This window comes from Lagopus leucura, unplaced genomic scaffold (assembly GCF_019238085.1).
Source record: "Lagopus leucura isolate 7727_CA_CO unplaced genomic scaffold, USGS_WTPT01 Super-Scaffold_100157, whole genome shotgun sequence".
NCBI lineage: Eukaryota > Metazoa > Chordata > Aves > Galliformes > Phasianidae > Lagopus > Lagopus leucura.
Genome location: NW_024962334.1, coordinates 8984543 through 9010681, shown reverse-complemented (window position 1 = coordinate 9010681; position 26139 = coordinate 8984543). Strand labels below are relative to the sequence as shown.

General features: G+C 48.6%; 1 protein-coding gene across 1 annotated transcript; it reads right to left on the bottom strand.

The window, feature by feature from the left end:
• Positions 1-1069: 1069 nt before the first annotated feature.
• Positions 1070-26139, bottom strand: LIMD1 (LIM domain containing 1). Its single transcript, XM_042889037.1, has 8 exons — positions 24886-26139; positions 19309-19410; positions 8745-8812; positions 7455-7517; positions 6000-6130; positions 4865-4916; positions 4131-4199; positions 1070-3252 (listed from the first exon to the last, which is right to left on the bottom strand). Exons 1-8 carry the CDS (start codon positions 25976-25978, stop codon positions 3115-3117), a joined length of 1716 nt encoding a protein of 571 aa, XP_042744971.1. The 5' UTR covers positions 25979-26139; the 3' UTR covers positions 1070-3114.

The following is a 26139-nucleotide window of genomic DNA, read 5'->3' as shown; positions in this document are numbered from 1 at the left end:
CTGAAAACAAGTTTCAGGGAAATCATCTGAATAACTATTGGGCTACCCCTTACCAGGACAATAGGACTTCCAAGCATCCCTTCCCCTAAAACAAGTCTGAAGTGCAAGCTGTAGTAGGAATTAAAAGCTAGACTAGCACATTTCTTAATAAATAAAGCCAACATCCATGTGAATAGCAAACCCCAGTGCGAAGAAGCCAGGTGATAGGCAGAATTTAACACACATCTTTTGTAGAAGAAGCTGCAAACTGGAACTGTTCCAAATGGCCCAGTTATGCCCTGACCTTATTTTCTCGCCAAAATGACCATAGAAGGCCCAGCGGAATCTCTGAAGTCAAACGTGGAAAGGACTTCTCCTGGCCCAGCACTTCACCTTGCTGACAAATGGGACATGGCATTGGCTGCGACTCCCCCACACTGGGCGGGAGGCAGGGATAACACAGAGCTCCAACCAATTCAAATCCTCACACATAAAAGCAGAACGAGTTAAGGCGCACAGGTGAGCAAAAGCAGTGCAGTGTATGCTTTAGCTTCAGAACCATGAACTCAGACACTCAGTTTTCAACAGCTTCACACTGTCATTTCCAGCACTTAGTAAATACATGAAAAGTGAGCATTCACACTTAATAATTTACATGGGACCTCAAACCTGAAAGTAGGACAGCCTGCATTCTCCCGGTCCAGAGGAGCAGAGGGAGGCTGTCAGAAGTAACCAGACACTGTGAAAGCAGAAGCTAAACTTTCCACTGCTTTGCATGAGGCTGCTGTGAGATAGCTCACTGCAAACTGCTGGCTGGGGCTTTCTGCAAAGGAAAATGTTTTATTTCTCTAATTCTCCTTTCTTTCTGCTTATCTTAGGGGGATGGGAAAGGCTGTAAGAGTGAAACAGAATTTTAAACCACTGTAGAGAAAGAAAAAAATCAGTCCTGCTATTGTTTTCAGATCTTCCCAAAATGAAGGTCAGAAAATACGTGTTAAGAACATGCTCCCAAACCAAAGAGCTAGCCAAAGCATCAGCTGTGAAGCAGCTGGCCTCAGAGACAGCAGCATCCAAGCATTTGGAGGCCCAGTTGAAGGCTGTAGGGAGCTCATGTATTTCAGATCAATTCTACCTCTTCTAAAATCACAGGTAAGGCTTGTTCTGCACACTGCAGTGGGACATATCCACCACGGGCTTTCAGTCATCACTGAAGGGCTGTAAGTCCCCTGGAGGAATGGAGCCACAGAGCCCAGCTGCCCCCAGCTGGCATCCCAAGAAGCATCCCTAAGGGCAGAGATGCTCCCAGCCGGGTGGGACAGAAGGCCAGCCCCAGGCAAGTCCACACCAAGATCTTCCAGCTCCTCAACCTAGAGGAGATAAACTGAAGCAGACGTGTAGGAGGTGCTAGCAGGCTACCAGTCTCCACATTAAAGCAGATGCTCGTACTTCTGTTTAATCCTTTGCACAGTACCTTGCACCACTCCAAATGGAGAAGCACAGTATTTATCAGCACTGGCAGACACAACAGCAAAAGGGCTGCTGAGATGCCTGCGAGGAAAAGGCAAGCTGCTGATTGTTGGGGAGAAAAGTCCCATGATGGCAGGGGTAAAGGACAACCCTGCGTCCAGGCCTGAGGTCCATGAGCCAGAGTGGAGAGAAGGTGAGGCAACCTGCAGTCAGGGCTTCACAGGACAGAGCCCTCTGTCCTGCAGTGGTGGTTGAAAAAAGAGGTTTTACCCCTCTTTTTTTGCCTTTTACCCCTGACAGTTAAAAAGGCAAGTCAGCTGTGCTTCCCTGAAGGACTACTTTGAACACTAGAGGTACAACTCCAGCTGAGTACTGAAGGTGCTCCAATGACACGGTGTGAATGTCTAGCTACATTTGTGCTATAGGAAAAGATGTATGGTTGAACCACAGCCAGTTCTCAGCAAGAGCTCATTTCTAGAGTCTCAGTGCCACTGTCAGCCTTTGCTTTTTCAACAGAATAGAAAAAAAGAGCCAAACTCCCAGTCCCTCACTCAGATAAGCTGACATTATTCGTGTGAGCAAATCTGTTTATACCAGTGGCTGGACTGATGCGAGTACAGGTTGTAGAGCTGGACTCTAAATCCCACTATAACAAAGCCTTTAGAATGATCTTGAGCTTGTTCCCAGAGCTCTAAATAAGCACCACTATAAAATGGCTTTGTGCTGGGTAAACACTGAGGAGTGGCCAGGCTGGGGCTGAGCTGTGGGGACAAACCATGAAAACATCAGGCAAATATCTGTACGTGGAGAACTTCTTTTCCAAAGTGAGCTCTGTAAGCAAGAACAGGGATGGATTTCCCTCACATCCATGCTACCAGCATCCCAATTTTTCCAAACATAATCCTCTATTCGCACTGTGACAAAGCAGACGGGTCCCTGTATATTGCTGTGACATTCTACAGCAGCTCGTATCCAGTCATCACAGTAGCTTAGCCCAGCTTGTTCCAGTTTCTTGTTCTGTTCAAAATGGGATATTGTCTCCCACTGACAGCCAACACGCCTGGGCTGTGCTTGGAGAGTTGGTGCTTTTACAGCCACACTTGATATACCAGAGTTCAGGGGATGCACTGGGAGGTCTTAGCACACTATTTTGCAAAGACTTCTTTATTTTCTAAAGTATTACTAAGAGAGTGTGTCTAAAACCTCGTATTAATAATATGATGTCCTCTGGAGAATGTGATGAAATGTTCTTGTCAGGAATCACTCAGCAGACTGATGGAGCATTCCCAGCAGGCAGGCAAGCCAGCCTCCCGCTTTTTAACTGTGCATGGCATGATCTGAGTTCATTGGCTTGATAGCAAGTTGTGCTTTCACTGAAGAATCTTCTAAAATGAGCCCAAAGGAATCTCCAAGAAGCAGAAAAAGGCACGTAAGAGTAAACCAATCAGTTCAGACAACATGCCACATTCCTGATCAAGTAGACAGAGTTTGGTACAGCTGGAACTCAAATGCATACAGACTCTGTGACTCCAGCAATACTCTCTCATATCCTTTCACAGGAAAATTGCCGACTGGAGAAAAACATGCACAGAAAATCAACGGTGGGTAGGCAGGGGGTGATCACACAACAAATGGTCTGCCGGGGCTCCCAGCTGTCAGCCACGTCGGCTAGTAGTGACGCTGGTACACAGCTGCTGGGGTTGTGCCATTCTCTATGTGTTTCAGATGACAGGAGTGACAAAGCAAATGGTCATCCAGAGGGTAACAGCGATGCCCATCTTCGTCATTCAGTTCCATCCCACAGTCCTGCAGAGAGAGGTCATGCAAATTTAATTAGACTATGTGTTTATCTCCCAGTGTCAACTGGGGTCTGGCTTGCAGGAGAATGTTGTGACAAGGACAGGAGCTCCTCGCCAGCAGCTCCCTCCTAATAAGTTCAGTATTTGTTAAGAGCAGGAAAACATCTGACATAGGCATTCTGAAGGGCAGCCTTGTGTACATAGGTCTTAACTAGTTTGACTACATAAGCTTTATCTCATGGTGAGTTGCATCCCTACATGTTTTAAACGTACTCATGTTTCCTTACACTCTCAGGTAGGATTCACCACTTTGCATTAAATTAATTGCAGTTGTACTGGTGTGAAACTCACCTGCAGAGTCAGTCTTCCTTTCCACTGCACTATGAGCACAATGATAGAAGACATGTACATATGTTAATTCACATTACATACGTATGAAGGCTCTCTGGGAAGTCCTACATGAATATTTAAGAGCTCACCTCTCTTGAGATTTTTGTGGCAGCCATAAAAGCCCTCCTTACTACTGACTGCCCATTCATTTCATTTATAAGTGAAGATAACTTACACCAGACAGGATCACTCATCACCTTAGTATTTCTGAACAGTCTGGCCTGGAAACCAGATACACTAATGTGAGCTGGAGCTCAGGGCTTTCAAACAGCAGCAAGAGAACCTTACTGATTCACTACATTTCCTTCATTAACAAATAAACTGGATAGCAAGTGAACTGACATTTGGACCTCTGTCAGCCACTGATATTAAAAGATTTCAGAGTGCAAGGTCTGAATTGCTTATACACTGCCACTGGAAACAGGAAGATTTTAAAAATAACAGTTATTGCCACTTTTAAGCACCCTCTACTCCCCTAGAAAGCTGCTGCCCTACCTCACAGTGATAACACTCCACGTGGTAATCCTTGTCCATAGACACAACCCGAATGGTCTCATCAGACCCCTGTAAGCAAATGAGAAGAAATTACAGAGGATTACGGGAGGATTAGACACATGCACTCTGCAGATTGCTTCCTGTAACAATATCAGTGTTGAACAAATGCATTTTGGCCATTGGTTGGAAATCACAAATAAATCCTGCCACCTACAGTTATTTTTACACTAAAGCTTTATCACTGGTGATATCTTCTAAAGCATAACATCAGAAACATAGAATTTTCTCTGCTTATAGGTCACATCTATCCTAAAACATGCCCTGATGATTGGATAGCTTCAATATATCACATTTCTCAGCACTTTAAACTGGCTTTGGCAAAGACCCATCTCCTCCAAATAAGACAATGAGTTTGTCCCAGAGGGCGAGCACGAGCACCACCCCATCTTCTGAAGTGAAGGAATGGTAGCTGTGCACAATGTTAACAGCAGTATATAGTGCAGAAGGTAATAAAGTAGCCTGCCCCAAGGGGAATAAGCTGTGTTATCAAAGGAAAGGTCACATCTCAAGGACAGTGTATGAGCTTCATTTAAAAGGCAGCACTGCAGTGGAAGCAACTGTCTCTCCACGTCCACAGGGACACTCATCTTCACATGGGGTCGAGAAGGGAAGAGGGCAAGACCTGAGACATAATGCCTTCTCCCCAGAGGGGATAAATAATAAAAGGCTCTCACCTCAGACGGCAGAATGGGAAGCCCACATGCTGCACACTTTGGAGCTAGAACTCTGCAAGAACAAGAAATTGAAGGCAAGTTATACATCAACATAAAAAGACAGTCCTGTCTGTTGTTGGTGATAAAACACTAAAGCTGTAAATAACTTATCCACAGGAAAGCTTAACATCTCAAGATCACAAATTCAATTAGGATTGATTATAAGTAATGCTTGGCACATGCTGCTTAGTCAGGTAAAAAAAGATTTTACATTTAGTGCCAGTAAAAGAAAAAACAAATAAAACAAAAGCACTGTAAAATTCCTGGCTATTATTAAGAAATTTGGAAGAGAGAATGAGGAGAAAGCGAGCAGAAGTGGCTTCAGAAAAGCATATAATAAGAATGAGTTGCCTTGTACCACAGCAGGAAATTTCAGAGAAAACACTAAGGGACTGCTAGATTCCTCAAGGCCTTGTACAGTAAGTAAATGAAGTTGCAAGGAAATACGAATCATTTCAGAACAACAGTGACGCACGAAGCACAATATAAAACAATTCCAGGGACTGCTTGAGCAATACTTATTATCTGTCTGCTCACAAAACAGGAGCATGTTAGCCAAGCAGGCACTCAAAATGTATGCTGCTCTAATCCCGTAACTACTAGCTAAGAGCAGAGCTCTTCTGTTTCACTGTCAAAATGACAAGTGATTTTTCAAGTGGATTCATTAGCCATTTAATTTAAAGCTGATAAAGTTCCCTTTGGATGTTCAGTGGTGATTTCTACAAACATTCTTTGAAACTCAGCTTTGCAGTTACTCCAAAGCAGCTCGTGTTGACTCCTCACAGTCTTCCTTCAGAGCAGACTAATGTCTCACATCACAGAATGCTTCACAAGCACTCTTTCTCACCCACCTCAGAGACCACTAAACACTCTCTGCTTTGCAGAAGGTGCAGCTTAAGCCTGGGAGTTAAGTGACTTTCTCAGTTACACAGGAAGCCAATAGCAGGGCAACAGGAGAGTCTAGAGTCTAACCCCACTCCCAAACTCCTGGCTTCTAATCCTCTATTTGTTTCACTGATCAGTAGTCCCTAAGTAGGTGAAAAGCTAAATGAGAGGCTTGTTGATCATGTCTCCTCTGATGTTATTTTGTCCTTACTTGTGGTAATCTCGGACACAGTAGATTTTGTTTTCAGTGTCTACAGTGAATGGCACACCATCCAGACACTCGTTGCAGACCACACATCGGAAGCAGCCTGGATGATACGATTTCCCCAGAGCCTGCAGGATCTGCAACAGACCAAGAGACAAGAAAGAAACACATGAGCAGTCAATACAGGTGAAATAACACACTCAAAGCTTTGCATCAGACACTGCTGCACGTTCATCAGCAGTGCTGTGTTGTTTTTTTTACCTCTTCTAAAAAATGAGTTAACAGGAAAAGAAAGGGCAGCTGGAACCAGTATGGATTGCCTAGAACTGAATTGTTAGCGTGGATAAGAAAGCAATTCATGGAGTCTCAGTTAAGAAAGTTAGCATTACTGGATAAAAGTGACAAGATTTAAAGGGAAGAAAATCATTTCTGAAGCCAACAGGCGGAGAATCCTTAGTATAATCACAAGTTAAGATGTACCAGGCCAAAGAGGAAACACATCTCTATGTTCTTTGTGAGAGGCTGGGATGATTGCTATTGCTAGGTTTTTTATCACCTTAGATTTAGACCTTCGTACTCACTGGTGTGGCCTTCTAATTAACACAGACTACAAAAACCATGTTGAACTCAAACCGCTACATAAAACAGCTTTTCCAATTTTAATGCTTTTGAGTGTAAGCAGGCAAGCAAAGATAATTAACAACAGGTATCAGAAAGGCTTGGGAGGAGTGCCATGATCACCCTGAAGGTCTTCATTTCTTTGCTGCAGCTTTAGTTTTACACCATCAGCTCATGCATTTGTCTCCCTCCCCATCACCCACAGCCAAACGCTGCCTGGTGCAGCTGAAGGCCAGCTGATGCCTTGAGATGTCACCTACTGGCTGCACATCCTGAATGGGTGGCAACCTGCTGCAGGCTGATGGGAGTGCACATCTATTCAGTGGGTTTCAAGGATCTGGACAGATCGGAACTGAAGCTTGTTTCACTCGCCCTGGCTCCCCAGAAAGTCAGTCCAGAGCCTTCCATCACACATGTGAAGCTGTGACAAGGCAGCAGCTTCATCCTCAAGGTACATGAAACTCACTATACATGGCACACAGAATTGACTGTCAGACAGACAGGCTCAGCAGAGCACGGCTGATGCCCCACAGCAAGGGAGCACTGCAGAGCCTCTCCTTTCTGCACAGGATTATGAAAATAAACCTGTGCACCTGAAGGCACCATTTTCAATTTGCACTGAAAACAGGGAGAGCGAAGTCCTTACATCACATGCAGCAGGATGCCGGCTTCGCTTCCCTGCAAAAGCCAACAAAAGCTTAGCAGATTTTCTTTCTGCTGCCCACCTCTCACTAGGCAGACCAGCAAAGGACAACACCCAGTACCAGTTATCAAAACGTTTTGCTGTTGCTACATTCTTCTAAAGAGCTGTGGGATTTTTTACCTAAGGCAATAATCACTTACCATGTCCATTATCAAATGACCACAAATGAAACACCTGTCAGCTGACTGCTGGAAACCAGAGTACTGCAAGGACAAAAAAGAAGTGGCTTAACATTTCACAAGGCTAGTAGAGCATAAGCAACAGAACACTGTAGGGCATTATTTGCTTGGCCTTTTCCTGTGCTCCTTACACAAACTAAACTTTCCACTATTGTTTTTTGTTTTCAGTATATGAAGCTGTGGAGGGAATATTCTATTAAGACACCAGATTTGCAGTGTTCAGAAGGAATACATGGTCCTGTAACCTTCAAGTCCTAAGTTTATTTTAGGATATAAGCAAATACTATAAATGCAGATCCAAATAAGTCATTTACTTGTAAAACTTAATTCTTTATTTGACCACAGGAATCTACAAACCAGGAGCTTAACTGTACTTATCACATGCTCCTATCACAACATTTGTCAAATTCTACTTTGAGTTACACCTTTCTAGGTCTATTAAAGCTAAATATAAGGAACCGACTGTCATCCCCCAACAAAAAACTCATGCACTACACATTATCTGTCTTAGGTTTCAGACTTTCTGAATGGCAAACTGGAAAAACTGAATACTTTAGATGCATTTAACCAATGGTTCCATTTTCTGCCTGCGCAGAATATACTGGTGAGAGAAAAGACGATCAATTTACTTCTCTCTGATAGAAATCACCACACTCCTCCAGTAAGTGGGCAAATATGACTTTTTCAAATCTCAATGATGGTTTAATCTACAAGGTCTTGGGGGTGAGGTGAGGGGCTATGGTTTTTTGTATTCTCTGTAATATCGCTGCAGTCATGCTTATCTCTACCAGCCTTGGGCCACGGAATTGGTTCACACTTAAATACATTCACACAAAGCCACTGAGGCTAATAGAAGGATATACATTAGGATGCCAAGCAAAAGTAGTTCATTGGGAAAGGAAATTCCCTCATTCATTCTTCTGCAGCCATTCATCTTGCTCCTATCTCCTAGGAATGGTAACAAAGACACACTCTGAAGATGCCATCCCAAGAAGCTCCAGCTCTGCTATAGGTTCTGCACTGTGACACCATGGCCTTCCACTCAGCTACTTGAGTACCACATGTGGGCAGCCACCATGTCTCAGAGCTGGCCAATTTGCTCAGTCTGGTCTGTCAGTGAGCAGTCTGTCAGAATGGCCAGGCTGTGCAGGAGCTGCGCAAAACACAGACAGAGCCACCAAGGAGAAAGGCTGTGCGTCTCGTGCAGAGGCTGAGACATGGTGGGGGCACAAGGGTCAGCTGTGTGCTTACCAGGAAATCTTCCTCACAGAACACCTTTCCATTGACGAAATAAAAGGCTTTTCCTCTCAGCTTCCGACCTAAGTAAAAAAAAAACAAAAGCAGAAGGAAAAGGTCAACAGAGAGCAAGGAGAAAAAGTGAGCAAAAATTGGGCGCTGAGAAGTGATAACTGAGAAGTGACCCACAGCAAGGACATCAGAACACAGAAGTCCCACAGCTGGAGCACAGCCTCCACCTCCAGAATGTCCTAGCAGAGACAAGATGACAGTTTTCCAAGAAGAGACTCTATGCATGGGAAACGTGTATATATATACATTTATATTTACTACAACTTTTGTGTTTATGCTTTGCATCTGCATTCTGTTTTCAGTTCCACAAAGCACAGCTACAACTACAGTACAGTAAAACGGCTCCCACTGCTACTCCTAAATGGAGGCCTTGGCTGGCTTGGTTTGCAGATGTGGAAGACATAAGGTCTGGACTCACCCTCTTGGTGCTTTAGGACCATGTGGCAGCCTTCGAGCAATAATCATGCTGGCTGCTGAACATTAAGAAAAGGGAGAAGCCAAGCAGAGTTTCTTCACTAAACTAAAGCCTTTGCCATCTGCTGTCTACACCAGAGGGCACTCTCTGGCCAGGAAACACCTCATAAAGTTACACGGGAAACCGAGGCTCCAAAGCTGCTCCAACTTTGGCAGAGCTCAGAAATGTTTAGCTTCAATCTTAAATTATGTGATAGCGTGGGCTCTGGTGATCTTCCCAAGTGCCTTCCCTTTCGTATGCAACATCTCTCCTTAAAGACTGGTGGGCAGTGGTGAGGGAAAACATGCATGGAGCTGCAGGATGAGGGTATTTCTTTGGGCAGCAGCCCTAAGCGGTGTGTGAGCAGTTGTATGGGGCTGCTGAATCACGGCCTGAACCTCTGATTGATCACCTGAGGCGAGCACTGCGTCAGCCAGAGGAGAACAGGTGAAGGCGAGGAAGGGCTGGAGCCTGGCTGCACCTCTCCTAGACCCATTTATGAGCTGACTGCCAGGAGGGAAGGATCTCTTCTGGAGATTCATTCCACCGGAGTTTCCTACATGAGCCCAGGATAGGGTGAGTGTCCTTTTCTGCTCTAGTATAATAATCACATAAGCCAAGCTCTCAAATATACTATATCACCTGTATGTTCATTGACTGTCCAGCAGTACTCATCCAGCAGAGCAGCTGAAGCCTGGATCGCTGCTGCTGTGCCATTCCTCTGTGGTGACAAAAGAAGCATTTACGGGGCTTTCTGTACCCAGTGTATTTTTAACCTGGTGACATTCAAAGGTCCAGACTGACGGCAACAGGCCTTTGGAGAAGCCACTGCAGCCAGCACTGCACAGTCCTCTGTTCAACACAAACCCTTGATGCACCTAGGAGCACCAGGGCATGATTCTTCTTTATCAGAAGCAATTGCTCTAATACATGTCCTAAATTGCCAGCTCCTGACTGCATTTCACTTTCACTTCCTCCTGAACTTAGCTAATGTCTCATTGAAAGAAATCAGACAGTTACAGTTCTTCAGCATTTCAACCCTCTCATCCACTCCCCCAACAGGAAGCCTGAGCTGCATGCTTTTATGTTCTGCTCCCTCCTGGACTGATCTACCTAGCAGCAGAGCCTCCAGCATGGCCTCAAGGTCACTTCAGCACCAATTTCAGAACACTGCAAGCTTAGTCACCAGTGCTTTCATGTAAACAAACACACTTAACTTAGCAGCTGACCACAGGATACCACAGGGCTGCACTGCCAGGATGTCAGTGCTTTTGTCCATCTTCTGAAGATGCACAGAGAGAGCTTTACCAGGGACTTGCAGTGACTAAGGGGGGATGCTGGGCAATCCTTCATTTGCTTGCTAGGGAGCTGGTTCTCTTTTGAAGTTGCTTTTCTATTGTTAGTTAGAACAATGGGGGTCCCAAACCTATGTTTGAAAATGAGATCGCCCTCAATGCGTGTAATGATGCATGGCTGTGTTTGGACTCCAGGGCTCTGCATGGCTAGAGAGCCAGCAAGGACTTCACTTCTCCCTTATCTGAGCATGGAGGAAGTCCTCTGGCATTTGCGCAGCAAGTGGGCAAGTCTCACTGCAGGCTGGCAGCTGCTACTGCATCCACTCCACGCTGCCAGCCCTGAGCCTCTATCATTATAAACGAGTCCTTCTTGGAGTGCTGCAGATGTAAGATTTGGACATCACCAATGGCAGGTGAATAGGTTTTCAGTTTCCAGATCTTGCAGGTGACAAGTGATGTCCCCCAGGGGCCTTAGGACCAGAACTCTTTAGCATCTTTATCAGTGACACAGACAATGGGATCAAGTGCACCCTCTGCAAGTTTGCAGATGACACTAAGCTGAGTGGTGTAGCTGATACAGTAGAAGGAAGGGATGCCATCTAAAGGGACACCATCCAAAGGGACATCAAAAGATGTCCCTCAAAAGATGGGCTCATATGGACTTAATGAGGTTCTGCAAGGCCAAATGCACTTAGGTCAAACGAATCCCAGATATGTATACAGACTGGGAGAAGAACTCACTGAGAACAGCCCTATGAGAAGGACTTGGGAGTCCTGGTAGATGAAAACCTTAACATGAGCCAGCAGTATGCATTTATGGCCCAGGCCAACAGTACCTTGGGCTGTGTCAAAAGAGGGGTGGCTGGCAGGATGAGGGAGGGGACTGTCTCTCTCCTCTCTGCCCTTGCGAGGCCCCAGCTGGATGGAGTACTGCATCCAGGTTTGGGCCTCCAGCACAAGAAAACTGTGGAGCTTTTGGAGGGGGTCCAGAGGAGGACCACAAAAGATGACCAGAGGACTGGAGAACCTCTCCTACGAAAACAGGATGAGGCAGCTGGGCTTGTTCAGTCTGGAGAAGAGAAGGCTGAGGGCAGACCTCATTATGGTCTTCCAATATTTAAATGGAGCTTATAACAGAAGGGAAATCAGCTTTTTGCGTAGGGAGATAGTGATGGAACAAGGGGGGATGCATTTAAACTAAAAGAGAGGAGATTTATATCAGATGTCAAAGGAAAGTTTTTCTCTGAGAGGCTGGTAAAGTGCTGGACTAGTTGACCCAAAGAAGCTGTGGATGCTCCATCCCTGGAAGTGTTTAAGGTCAGGTTGGATGGAGCCCTGAGCAATCTGATCCAGTGCCTGATTTAGTGGTTGGCAACCCTACCTGCAACAGAGGGACTGGATGGTTTCTGAGGTCCCTTCCCATCCTAGCCATTCTATGATACCATGATTCGGAGCACAGAAGACCCACCAGGGCCCACCCAGTACATGTTTTTGTGGTGCTTTCTGTGGATGCTGACTTTGACACCACACCGTATGGCTCCTGCTGTGTGCCCCACACTAAGCAGAGCATCAGAGCTCTCCTTCATTCCTGGTATCTGTCCCACTTCTACTGGCTACCACCACAGCTGCATGTGGCAGTGAATGTGACACGATGTTTGCTCTGAGACTGGGGCTGTCACTTAGAGGCCAGCACATAGCCTAGTTCAGCTGTGACCAACAGGCAGGTAACCCAGTTCAGATCAAAGTCTTTGTGAACCTGTGGGCAAAAGGGCAGGAAAAACTGTGCCAAGAGAGCAGCCCCATTACCAGTCAGTCTCTCTTGGCTGCATCAGCTGGACTGTAAAACTGCAAAACACTCTCTGCACCCTCACAACATTTCAAGCAGTAAAAACAAACTCAGAGGAAAAACAAAATACCCAAGAGCTGAAAGCCAAAAGCATGCTTTGGAGGATGTAGCAAAAGGTCGACTGCCCATACGAGCAAAGCAACCACAGGCAAAGGCAGAAATGGCTCTTCAAGGGGAAGCACTGCAAAACCACAGCGGGCCATGTAACAGAGCAGCACCTCTCCTTTGCTAATGGCAAACCATTGTGAGAAGACATTTGAATGCTTCTATTTTAAGGGAACCCCAGCGTTACTCTCTGAGACCTCCAGCACTGGCTTTTGACCCCATGCTCAGTCAGCCTCTGCTCCAGAGACTGCTGCTGTGCCCCCCACAATGCACATGCACTGGGAGCAAGCAGTGCTTTCCTCCCAGCCCTGCACCAAAGGACTGCCCCCAAAGTGCTCAAGCATACACAGGAAAAAGGAGAGCAGCTTCTACCTCCCCAAGGAATGCCCTCTGTGAGATGCGGAGGTGATCGTCCCTCTGTACTCAGCTCTGGTGAGGCTGCATCTCTAGTGCTGTGCTCAGTTTTGGGCCCTCACTACAAAGACGACAGCGAGACCCTGGAGTGCGACCAGAGAAGGGCAATGAAGCTGTGAGGGATCTGGAGCACGAGTCTTATGGGAGCAGCTGAGGGAGCTGTGATTGTTCAGTCTGGAGGAGCCTCAAGAGGAGGCTCAGGGGAGACCTGATCGCTCTCTACAGCTGCATGAAAGGACGTTTGGTGAGGTGGGGGTCGGCCTCTGCTCACAGGTAACAATGATAGGGAATGGCCTCCAGTTGCACCAGGGCATGTTCAGGCTGGACATTAGGAAGAATTTCTTCTCAGAGAGAGCAGTGATGCTGTGGCACAGGCTGCCCAAGGAGGTGGTGCAGTCACCGTCTCTGGAGGTGTTGGAGGACCGTGTGGATGTGGCACTGAGGGACGTGGGCAGTGGGCATGGTGGGGATGGGATGGTGGTTGGACTAGGTGATCTTAGTGGTCTTTTCCAGCCTTAAAGATTCTGTGACTATGCAGCAAGGTAGGAAGCACTCAGGGAGAAGCTGAAGCTGTGACTGGACAAGGTTTTGAGGTGGGAATTTCATGTCCTCCCCTACGTACTACTCTTGTTCCCAGCACCACAAGCAGTCACAGCAGCAACCTCTCCAGAGTGGCAGAATTAAATGCACTGCTTCACTGTCTGACCACAGAAGTAGCCTTGCATCGAAGCTAGACAAGAGAACAATTTTTCCAAGTACAGAAGGCCACAGTGCAACCTGAGACAGCACCTAGCAAGTCATCCACATACTGCTTAAAACATTGAGGAACCTCCTATAATCCTAGAATCGTAGCAACCCAGGTGGAAAGGGACCTCCAAAGATCATCAGGTCCAAGCTTCCACAGGCAAGGGGAACCTGGAGATGATCATCTAGCACTCTGTCCCACCACACCTAAACCCTTATGGCACAGCACAACCAACATTATGCTTTTTGTTAACAGGCAGCGTTTTTAAGATATCTGCTGGGGACCTCAGGGCTGTGCTGAGCCCTCACAGCAGCACTGCCCTAGGATCTGGCCAGAGGTGGAACACACAGCACTGCCTTGCCATGGTAGCTGCTCTAGATTTTCTCCTGCACAGCAAGTGTGGCTGCCACACCGCAGGGGTTTCTCACTAGCGAGCTGAGAGCTCAAAGACGGAAAGTCAATAAGAACAAAGCAGCACTCAGACTGGAGCGGAAACAAGTGCTGATGCTGCTCTGTCTCCCAACAGCCTGTACAGCCTGGCACGTCTGAATCTCTTCTGAGATTACTCCTGCTAAAAAAATGCATCATTTCCTGCACGGCCTATCACATGATAGTTTTATTAAAGGGATGCTGAGGGAGGATTCCTGGCAACACCTAACACTCCCCGCTTTGAAGGCCCACACACTTCTCACGCGTGCTGATCGGCGCAGTGGTTTTGTGTTTGGAGCCTGCACGAGCCAGATACAAGCAGCAAGTCTTGCCCATGCTGGAGCAGCTTTTGCATCTAAAGACAAGCACACACACACTGAGGGGAACTCACTTCCCAGGGCTGTCAGTCTGCCTGCCCAGGATTACGCTGCACTTGCTTGCAGCAGTATTTACAGGTGCCAAAGAACACCTTGGCCTTGCTGTTCCAGGAGCTGTACACCAGCACAGGGCACGCTCACACAACATAATGAGCCCAAAGACACCACGAGCTGCACAGCTCCACGTAGCTGAGCTTAATAATCACTGCTGCACGACTAATTAGCCCAAGCAGAGGATGTTGCTTGCGGTTAAACTGATGCAATACCTTACTACCTTGTTCAGTAAATGACCCTTGATGCCTCTACACACAACTACATTGTGAAATGTAGTGAGAGGCAGCCAGCTGGTGTTATTTCAAACTCTGCTGCTGGAATAGCAACCTGTTACCCTTACACAGACATCAGTAGAGATCTGAGCTTAAATAGAAGTCATGCAGGCATGCCAAAGGTCAAACCCTGCAATCTGGCAATGTGCAGATCTCCACCTCTCTGCAACAAGGGGACAAAACCTGGTTTTGCTGTAGGTTCTCCTGCTGCAGTTGAATGTCAAACCCTTGTTCAGACCACCTTGCAATCAGTTCTTTCTTTCTGACTTCCGTGCTCGCCTACTGATTTCCTTCATAGTCATCTCTGACACTTCCCTTGCACTTTTTTAGCTTTCAGATTTCCTCTGAGGACCCAACGGCATGAGCACAAGAACCACGTGCTCCCAAGTGCGTGGGGAGCAGAATTGGAGCTGTCGGATCAGAGCCTACCTGAGTCCTAGAAAGAAGTGCTAAAGCAACATAAGGTAAATAACATTTATAAGGGCTCCTTCCTAGCTAAATAATAAATACCAACACCTGGAAATACCTGTGTTCTTCAGTGTTCTGAGTGAGTGATTACACAGAATCTTGAAAGGTTAATGTGTAACAAACCAACTGATAAGTCAAAATGTTTGTCCGACCAACTGAAAGAAAAGCAAGATGCAAGCAGATGCCTCAAACCTGCAGCAAACAGCTGTCTGACTTCTGAGGATGTTTTTTGAATCGACTTTCACAGCCTTCATGTAAGGCAGATATTATGCAGTACCAGAGCCGCAGAGAGACCACATTTTTTTCCCCTCTCCCCCTCCACAGAAAGCTGCCCTGTTTGTGTGCCTGCCTTGTAACAAACAAGAAGATAAACGAGACTCTGATGCCAAAGTAATCATTCTAAATCTGTTGTTTTGACCTCTAAGCCAAATTTTCTGCATTACATGCCTGTGGCTCAGATAATACAGTCCATTTTTTTCCTGACAACTGAACCCTGTAGCATATGCATTACTCTGCTCTACTGATTGCTCTCTTCTACTGTTTATCTCTGAACATACACATAGCAGGAAATACAGGGTGTAGGAAATTCGGCACCAGGAGGCATTGGTGCACCCACCCCTTCAGAGCCACTCAGCTTTGTGTGTCTGGGAAACCATCTGGACACAAACCCAACTACGAACAAAATTAGAAATCCTTGCTAAACTGAAAACAGCAAGAAGGCAGATATAAATATCTGGAGGACAGTATGCTTTACCTTAATAGGTAATTTGGTGTATTTTATTTATTGGAGGGGAGATGTTCAGTGTTTCACCAGAGCACAGATTTTAGGATTGAAATCACTTCTCAAAGGCAGCCTGCACTGGATGCTGTCCAAGACGAACTCCACTTGACCCTCAGCACACAGCCTAACTACTTACTTTTCAGATAGAAAGCAGAGTTACCACATGTGCTGCTCAGGACGTGCTTTGCAGCCAGGCAGGCGACACTGTCCAGACAAATGTATATTTTTCTGGCAGTTAGAAAAACCTCATCACATTTACCACAGCAGCTTCATGGTGCAGAGCACTGAAGGCACTTTACCCATGATGGAAACCATTTCAATTTGTGCAGGGGGGGGGGGATTCCTCACAGTGGGCTTGTTTTACAACTACAGGGCAGGCTGGCATGCCAACCCAGCCTTCAGCAGAGCAGCTGCAGTCCAATTCAGCCTGGCTACACCTTAACCAACACAGCAGGCCTGGAGGCAAGGCCTGCTGGCAGGAGGGGACATGCAAACATGCGCATGACTCCCCAGCACCTTGGGGGAGGCTCTGGGACATGGAGCTCAAATAGGGGCAGGGCAGGAGCACCCTGGTTTGTACGCATGTAAGTTTCAGTAAAGCTGCAGCATCCTAGTCACTGGGAACGCTGCTCTGAGATGTCACTGCGGGCAGAAAAAGGCCAGCATTAAAACTGAGGCACAGCAACAGCATTCACTGGTAGCAACATGCAGCCTGCTCCCTTCTGACATGGCAGATGGGAGAGAGACACTTCAGCAGGGCGCACTGTGACAGGACGAGGGGAAATGGTTTCAAACTAAAAGAGGGGGGATTTAGACTGGACATGAGGAAGCAATTTTTTACAATAAAGGTGACTCAAGGTCAGATTGGACAGGGCTCTGAGCACCAGATGTAGCTGTAGGTGTCCCTGTTCATTGCAGGTGAGCTGGACTAGATGACCTCGAAGGGTTCCTTCCAACTCAAAAGATCATGTGGCTAGGAAGGACTCAGGAGATGCTAGCAGGCTGACCCAACACGGAGCGCACAACAGCGCGACAGGGAGCGCAGAGGCCGGAAAGAAGGGAGCAGCGCTCTCAGAAACGTGCAGCATTTGAAGTACATTTCCTCTTCTCTTTTACCAACAAATCGCCTGGGAGCAGGGAGGGAAGGGGAGAAGTCATTTCCTTGATCTGCACGGTATGGCCTTTTTGTTATTGTGTGGCTGCCAGTGGCTGGAGTGGGAAGGGAAGAAGCAAACACATCCCTGAAGTCACAATGAGCAACCTGGAGAGCGGACACTCAGCAGATTTCTGGCAATCTGCAGCTCTCTGGATTGTGGCCATTAGTTACGAAGTGCTTTTTACCACAACATTCACAGGAGAAAAATATTTCTGTCCATCCCCTGCAGCAGACAACTGCTGCCTGAAAGCACATGGAAAATGGCAGACCTTGAGCGTGAGTCAAATGGTAGACTTGTTCTCTCACAGGGACACACAGTATTTTCTATTCAGAGAAACACTGTTATTACTCCTTCCAAGCTTTTTTTGTTGTTTCCCCGCTGGCATCTTCCTATTTGAAAGCCCCAGCACAGCTCCATGGAGATCACAGAATCACAGAATATCCTGAATTGGAAGGGACCCATAAGGACTGTGAAGACCAACTGCTGGCTCCACACAGGACCACCCAAAAATCAGACCACAGATGTTTCAGACCAGAGATGCTTCAGTTATTCCTGGATAAAAAAGAAACGTAGCTCTGCTTTGCTCGTCTCAGCCTCTTTCCATCTTTCTGGCCTTACCTAAAGCACAAACCATTTCATCCTGCACTGGAAAGCTCTGGAGAAGGCTGTCTTTCAGAACAAGAAGCAAACAGCTGTTTTTTCAGCTCTCACTAACACACCTTCTTAGATGTGGAAGAAAGCTACTTCTTAACCAAACATACAGAAAAAGAAGCGACCACTAAAACCTCCACAACCACACATATCTCTGTTGTGCTCAAGACAATAATATCAGTTCTAAAGAAGGGCGCAAAGTGTTTATTTTTAAAGCACCAGTTGCACAGCTGTAATTTTAGAAATTTAACACAGGCGTAACCTGCTGCTGGGTTATCTGTCACACAAAAGATCTGTGAGGAAGGGCAGCTTGGAGGCTGCTGGGGCACAAATGGAGAAAGGTCCCTGAAGCTGCAGCCAGGGATTCTTTCTGCAGATTTCAAGTCAGCTCGTAAGAAAAAAGGGGCAAGCTGCTGCTGCTGAGCCTATAGGGAAACTCATCCTGTGCTAACACCCCTTTTCTTTTCAGTTTTCCTGCTTTCAGCCAGATGACAGCAAAATAGTGCACTGACAGCATAGGTGAGGCAGGGCAGTTGGTGCTGGACAGCTGGGAAATGTGCTGCAGTTCAAGGTTCAGCTACTATTAGAGAGCACACACATCTGTCTACATTTATTCCTGCTTTGCAGCTCCAAATAAAACACGAGGCCTTCCAGTCCTGATGAGTTTACACTTCTAAATACAACACAGGAGAAAAAAAAACCCACAAAAGCTCATCTTGGAAAACCAAACTGATACATACATGAGCACCAGATGGATTATTATTATTTTTACAACTGCCACATACACAGCAACATTTCTAAAAATACGCTACTAACTGGGGGGAAACATAACAAAACTCAAAACCACCACCTTACAAACACAATTTGAAGTAAGAAGCCCGGTTTCTCAACCCAGCTCCATAGCAAAACTCCTCTTATTTTATTTATTTATTTATTTTAAACATGTGGTTTCTGGCAGCAGGGGACAGCCAGCTAACGGTGAACTCGGTTGCCCACCATGCAGAGGTGAGTACTGACATGCAGAGAGCATCCTGCCAGCAGCTGGCTGCGAGCTGTCTAATGTGGTGGCACAACAGCTGTAAAGTCTTTCTGGACACCAAAAAGCCCTGAGTCCTAGTTAGGGCATAGTTACTGCCACTTTTGAAACAAAGCACTCATATAAATAAGAAAATGTGGCTATAGTTGAGAGACAAAGGAATGAAAACAACCTCCCCACACACCAGAAAGCAGAAAAAAAGCACAATTTGAAATATCTTTCCTAAATGCCTAGCAAGAATCTATTCAAAAACAAACAGCGAGCACTGCCACAGAGGCACACAGCTGCAGCAGCCTCCAGCTGGCAGACAAATGGATAACCGCATCCTTCTGTTTTCCTCCTTACACCAGAAAAATATTTGCCAGACGAACCCATTACAGGGCTCGAGCAGCTTGAGCAGCAGCACCAGGCAGGGTTACTTACTGCAGGCTCCACAGGTGAAGCAGCCATCGTGGTAGAGGTTGCCCATGGCCTGGCAGGCCTGGTTGGCTCCATACACCCCTTTGCTGCACTTCACACAGGTTCCTAGAAGAGATAGAGGGCAAGAGAGGTCAGGAGCAGGTCTGAGGAGCACACTGGTTCACATGGGGCTGGGTGCTTCAGTTATGAGGGTCACCACACCTGCCCTGCACTGCTCAGCTGAAGACCAGATACCATGTAGGTGACATGGGTGTCATGAATCCTGAGAAATGCTGCCACCGAGGCCATCCAAACTGTGACCTCAGTCCCAGACTCCTCTTACAGTGGGATGTGGACAGGAAGGAGCCGTGCTGGGGCTCCCAACATATCAGGCCATATGGGCAGGACAGCCTCCTGGAGATCCTTAGTCATGCTGTGGTTAGCAAAGCTCTGCTGCTTTTGGGTATTGCATGCTCCACAGCAATCGGAAAGGTCTTGTCAGAGCTGGGGAGAAAACTACTGGGGAGCAGTGCTGGAAATTACACCCATGCTGACAGCCCAGGTTTGGTTTTGCAGTCTCTTCTCACTGTCAGAGTGCTGCCCCAAGGCCTACAATGCCCAGAACCTGAGCCCACACCAACCAAAGCCTCCAGGGAGGCTGCAGAGGATGAGAAGTTGCTCTGTTTTGGTCACATCAGACCTGAGGGGAAAGGCTGGCCTGGCCGCAGGCCCATCCCCACATGGTTGGCACGAGGTTTGTGGAACGTGCTCTCTTCAAACTAAGTAGATTTATCTCCATTATCTATTGAAAGAAACACTTTAAGAAAGCAAATATGATCAGCAATGAAAGATGAGATAAATCACGCAAGCATTACCACAAAAAAAAAAAAAAAAGACAAGATAAGAAAAAGTTGGCTTTTTGCACGCCTGTGTTCTCTTCCAGGCATGTAGGATCAGCTCCAGCCCGACAGTTGTGCAATGCCCCGGCACAGAAGCAAAGGCCAGCTCACACAGCTCCCTTCTGACTGCAGCAACGCAGAGCTGTGAGCGGAAAAACTGCAGGTTTTGCTGTTTAAAACCTTTCCATTATATCCACCAAGCTTTCCAGAGAAGCAACACGCTGGAAGTGCCTGCATTTTTCCCCTCTCTGTGCCAGGGAGCAGCTGCTGCAGAAAATTATCTGTGTGCTCTGTAATGAGCTCCCTTCCATCCACCCTGTGCCCTGGCCTGTTGAGGTTGCGGAACGCAGGCAGTGGCCGTGTGCAGCCCAAGGACAGATGGCCTGGCCATATCCTGTGGTTGCCCAACATCCATCATCCATACCCACCCCTTGCTGCCCCACACCCCTCTCTCTTATGCTGCCCTTCTTTCACCTTCTGCTTAACCCTCCTATCCACTATTTAGCCCTCCTGGGACATGGAAAATCAAGACAAAGAATGAAAAACCTTGGTTACTTCACCATGCTTACATGAGTGTCAGTTTGAGCAGACAGTCCCCCAGTATCAGGCCCCTAGGCTCATGTGGCATTACAGGGGAGGAACAAGAGTTTTCTCCCACAGCACTGGAGCGGTGAGCCTGGAGCACATGCGCAGCAGCCAGAAATTCACACTCGAGTGCACAGGCAGAAAGGCAGCCGGATCTGGAAAGGGCACGGGATGCAAACTGCTGATTGCAGTCCAATTTCTGCTGGTCGGGCAGCTCAACCCAAGCAACAAAGAAGCCTCTGTTCCCTGTCACATCGGACGCATCACGTGGAAGGTGACGAGCCCCCAGGGTACAGCGTCCCTGTGTCCAGGGAGCCAGAGCTCATCAGTGCCAGCAGCAAGCAGCGTGGCTGCTGGGAAAGGCTACCAGACACCTAACCTATCTGTCTGTCTGTCCAGGATGTCAGTCCCAGCTCCAAAGCTCAACACGTGGACTCGTGCTCCCACAGGACTCAAACACTTTAAATGCGTTTCCTCTGAGTGCTGCTATGTCACATTTGCTGGGAGGTACACACATACTAACACCTCTGAGATCACCTTTCTGTCTGCTTGGGCACACCACAGCCAACCACAAATGCAGCCTTTGGGCCCCAAGGCAACTTGCCCTTACCTTGCTCCCAGCTTGTGCAGGGAGGAGATGCACGAAGTCACATCTTCAGTGTTCCAGACCCCGCTCTTGAAGACCCACCAGTGCTTCCACCACAACAACCACCACGACTCACGCACACATTTTTCAAAGACTGCCTGCTGAAATAGACTTCCCTACGTCACACCCAATGTGATACTTTCGGTTCCTCTGTCTTTACATCACACCATCTCCAAAACCCAATGCCACCTCCCTGTGGCTCACTGTAACTTCATCACCTCTTCACAAGACCCCACAGTCAGCACTGAGGGGACACGGCCTTCCCACACACTGCATTCCTCAGCAAGCTGCTATTGCCCACCAAGCAACCTCATGTCTCATAGTGCTGGTTTCAAGACCACTATGAAACCGAGTGCCTGGAAAACAGGGCAGCCTGGCACCCTCATCACTCAGTAGCATCACTGACTTCATTACTCATAGCAGTGAGGGACCTAAAGAACCACAAGGTTGATAAATGTAATTTTTTTGCCCTATCTTTGCATGCAGTGTTGAACCCCAACTGCACGCAGTGCTGGTGAAGTACAAAGCACCATCAAACTCCTCTGAGACATTTCAAGTACCTTACAGGGATGCGAGAGATTATGTGAACTCCAGTGCAAAATGAATGAGACTCCTTACGACTTTCAGTCCACGCTGCAACAGCATCCTAGCTGGGATATCTACGGATCTCTGTCTGACCTCCTTCCTTTTTCTTTCCTTTTTTTTTGCTTCACAAACCCAGCTGAGCTCCCACAAGGAGGGCTGCGGTGTGCTCCCAACACAATGCACAACACCAACTCCACTGTGCACACAGCTTCCAAGCAGAGCTGCTGCACTCGGGACTGATTCCACCCACTTGTACACGCTGGGGCTCCAGGTCCACCCAGGACTTCAGCTGCTCACCAACAGCACTGCATCTGCTGAGGGAATGAAACTTGTGGATGTGTTAAGTGGATGGCTGCTGGATGCTGGGGGGGGCAGCCCAGGGCTTTGCTGCCAAACGAGATGTGTGAGGCCCTGCTAACGTACCTGCAGCACATCAGCTCTGCTGTGAGCAATAAGGAAGGAAGTCAAAACACCTAACAAATATTTATAACCAGAAAATCATTTGTAAGTGTTGTTTAAGAAAACCTCTCGGTAACACTTTGGATAGGCTTTATCAGATGGAGATTTTCATCTAGCTGTACGAAGTGAGCACTGGTCAAAGCACGATACTGCATGCTACAGCTCTAAAGGTATCCTTTCCTGCCTGTGGGTGAAGGAACCCCAGTTATCAGTGATTGCTGTCAGGATCTCTGGCAGTCACAGCAGGTTGGCGGCAATCAGGCACCTCTCCTTGCTGGATGCTCCCCAGAGTGGACTGTGCAGGCTGTCCTGGCTTGCTCCCAGCAGCAGCCCCAGGCTGGGGCTCTATCTGCCCCTGAGGTTCAGTGGGCAGTGACGGAAGGACTGCCTCCCACCCCTCAGGTGACACCCGAGGCTCCCCACATAAACTATGTCAGCACTTGAGAGCACTTGAGAGCATGCCTGGAGAACCTGGATTCCTCCAAAGGCACACACAGCGCACATAGCTCACATTGCTAAAAAAAAAAAAAAATCAAAACAAAAACAACCTTGGCTTTGTTTGCTTCTTTCTCTTCACTTATTCCTATTCTGAACAGATAAATGTGCTGCATACAGTCAGCGAGTGCTGACAGATGACCAGGCTCCCTGCTGCTCTTCAGCAGGGCATCCTATCCACATTATGCCTCGTCACTGCTTTATCCTGTCCTAGGACAAACCTTACAAACCTTCATCTTCACATGGTGAAGAAAAAAGCAGCTCCTTTCCTACAGACAGAGTTGCTCATGATGAACACCTGATCCAGGCAGAGATGGACCAGCAGTCCTCCCATGCAGAGCTGAGGCTCCCACCACCCTCTTGCACACCTGCACCCCACCCCTCACCCCCGGCCCCCTCTCCCTGCTCTCACACACCAGGCGCCATGCAGAGCCTGTTCCAGAGCCCTGCCAAGCGGCCCGGCTGGGAGCCAGGATTACTGCTCCCTCACTGTAAACGTCCTGTGAGACAAAAGTCTCCCGCTTGCTGCTGCCACCTGTTTTATGACAAAAAGGTACAAATAAATCTAGCCTATTACTCCACCTGCCTGCTTTCTCACCTCGTTCCCACGCGCATTCTGTAGCAGCTATGATCCCACTGGCTTACTGGCAACCAGCAAAATCATTTTTGCATGCTGTCTCCTATGAGCTTTCTCTCCAAGCCCATGCTCACACAGGGCTCCTCAGAGCAGCACTACAGTGAGGACCCATGAGCTCTTTGGAGCAGCACACTCCCAGCTCAGCATGCAAAGCACCAGAGCGTGCCTGCAGGCTGCAGCAAGCCCCGTAACGCAGCAGGACACATCACTTTTCTGCCAGAGGACAGAAACCTATCTGCCTGCCACAAAGCTAAACTTGATCTCAAGCCCTGAGATAAACAATCACAGCAAAGCCCTCTGCAGGCAAGCGTACTGCCTGATGCCAAGAAACACACTTACTATGCAATTTGCAACTAAATGCTCAGCGTGCCTTCACTGCGCCCACCCTGCTGCTCAATCACAGAGTGGCAGGGAGAAAGGAACGCTCACTGCAGCCATGACTTTTTGCTATTCCATGGTACTAAACCAGTTTGGTAGGACACTCCTATTCTCCTCCAATATCCTCGCATGTAAGTGGACTCTCCACCACAAAGCACCAACACAAACCTGTTGGGCTGTCCAAGCTTTTGGTCCACAAGTCAACTACTCCTCCCAGATACATGCAACCCACTCATCATTTGAAAGCCAATGAGGACCAACACCTGGGGCACAGAAAATCTGCTGACTATGGGAAACCCTTCTATCCACAAAGCGTCTCCCTGAGGGATCCCTCAAGTGTGTAGTCAGCTCCTTCAGGGCCACTCCAGCAGAAGCTCCCTCGCAGGTCACACAACCAAGGACCACTGCAGCACAGCCACGTCAGGCACCGCTGAGCACTCATCCTCCTACAGGTCTGGTTGCCCCTATGGCCTCTTGTGAGCCCAACCACATTCCTGCCCTACATGTGTGATGCCATCCTGCTCCTTGGCAGGCTCCTTTCCATCCAAACATGCTCAGGTAACGTACTTTGAGCACATGGAGAATGGTCAATGTTGTGAAGAGAAAACCCTCCTGAAAGGAAGAAATTCCTGGCCAGCAATGGTGGACCGTCCCAAAGATACTGCTAGATCTGGTGCTCAGCACTGTTCTCCCATGGCTGCTGTGCTATGAAACTTAAGGATTAAGAAGAAGGCAACATTGAAATACGAGTTTCCAGTACCTGTGATGAGAAACTGTTAAATTAAAGAAATTGAAAATGCATAACCCAACAGCAGCAGTATTGACACACACGGTGAAGGCATGAACCTGCCACCACATACAGCAAGGAGCCATCTCACACCTAGGCATGCATCACATCCTGTCGCAGCTGTGCTTACCAAAGTAGTCAGCCTTGGGCCGCGCATCCATCTCCTGCTCCAGGCGCTGAGTGAGTGCTTCCAGCTTCAGCTCAGCTGCAGACGGCCCCTGCTCTGGCTGTTGGAGGGTCTGGCAGGGCAACTTCACCTTGGCCACGCCGCAGCCCTCCTGGTGCCTGCCGTCAGGATAGAGGCTGCTTGTGCCCTCCTTGAAAGGCTGCTTTGGCGTATCTGAAGTCAGCGGCCCACGTGCTGCTGCCAGGTGTGAGGCACCCAACTCGGGGCCGCCGTTGGGCCGGTGGTTGTGGCCGTGGGCCACAAAATGACTGGAGAGACTGGGGTGGATGCCAGCTTGCTGGTAGTCCACACTGGGGCCCCCAGGAGCAGAGCTGGGTGGCAAGGGCCGTGAGCCACCCTGGTACCACAGCTGGCCGCCATCTGTGCTTGGCCCATCCACACCGGCTCTTGGCCCGCAGGGCTCAGTGAGGGCCAAAAAACCTGGGCTTGGCTGTGCCGCAGAGGCTGAGAAGGAGGACCTGTGCTGCGGCGTGGCTGCTGGTGCCCCATCCGAGGGACCCGCAGGGCTGCGCACCTGCGAGAAGGAGGAGGACCTCTGCCCGGCTGGCTTCTGCTCCTGGCCCTGGCTGCCCCGCCGGTCATCACCGCCATTCTCCTGAGGGTCTCCGCGGGGCTCTGCTTCCCAGCCTCGCCGTACAGCCTGGGAGCCGGGGGATTGCGGCTCCCCAGGCACAGGGAAGGCTCTGCAGGTGCCCGGCCGCCCGCTGCTAGGGCCCTCAGCTGCCACCTGGGGCAGGGTGCCGGCGGCTGAACCCAGGGGTGGCTTAGCACCGCGAGAAGCGGGCAGGCCGGGCCGGGATGCAGCCAAGCCAGCCCCACCATTGAGGGAAGCGGTGGCCATCAGCATCTCCTGCTGCTGCTGCTGGAGGTGGATCTTGGCCATCTTGGTGGCAAAGACCCGCCGGGTCTCCTCGAACTCCGGGTTGTTGCCGGCCGCTCTGTCCACTCGAAAGAGCCCGTCCTTGGAAGCCTCGTACATGTTGAGGTCCTCGATGAACTTGCTGGCCTCCAGGCCCAGGTCGTCGTACTTGTCCATCCCGCCCCGCTCTCCGGCTGCCTCCACCACCACACGCTGGGGCCCGCCGGGGCCGCGCCGTGCCGGGCGGGCCGTCGGCCCGGCTCAAGTTTCTTTCTCTCCTCTTTCTCGTCCCTCTTCCAGCGGCGCACGGGGCGCGGAGCCGGAGCCCTCGGAGTGCC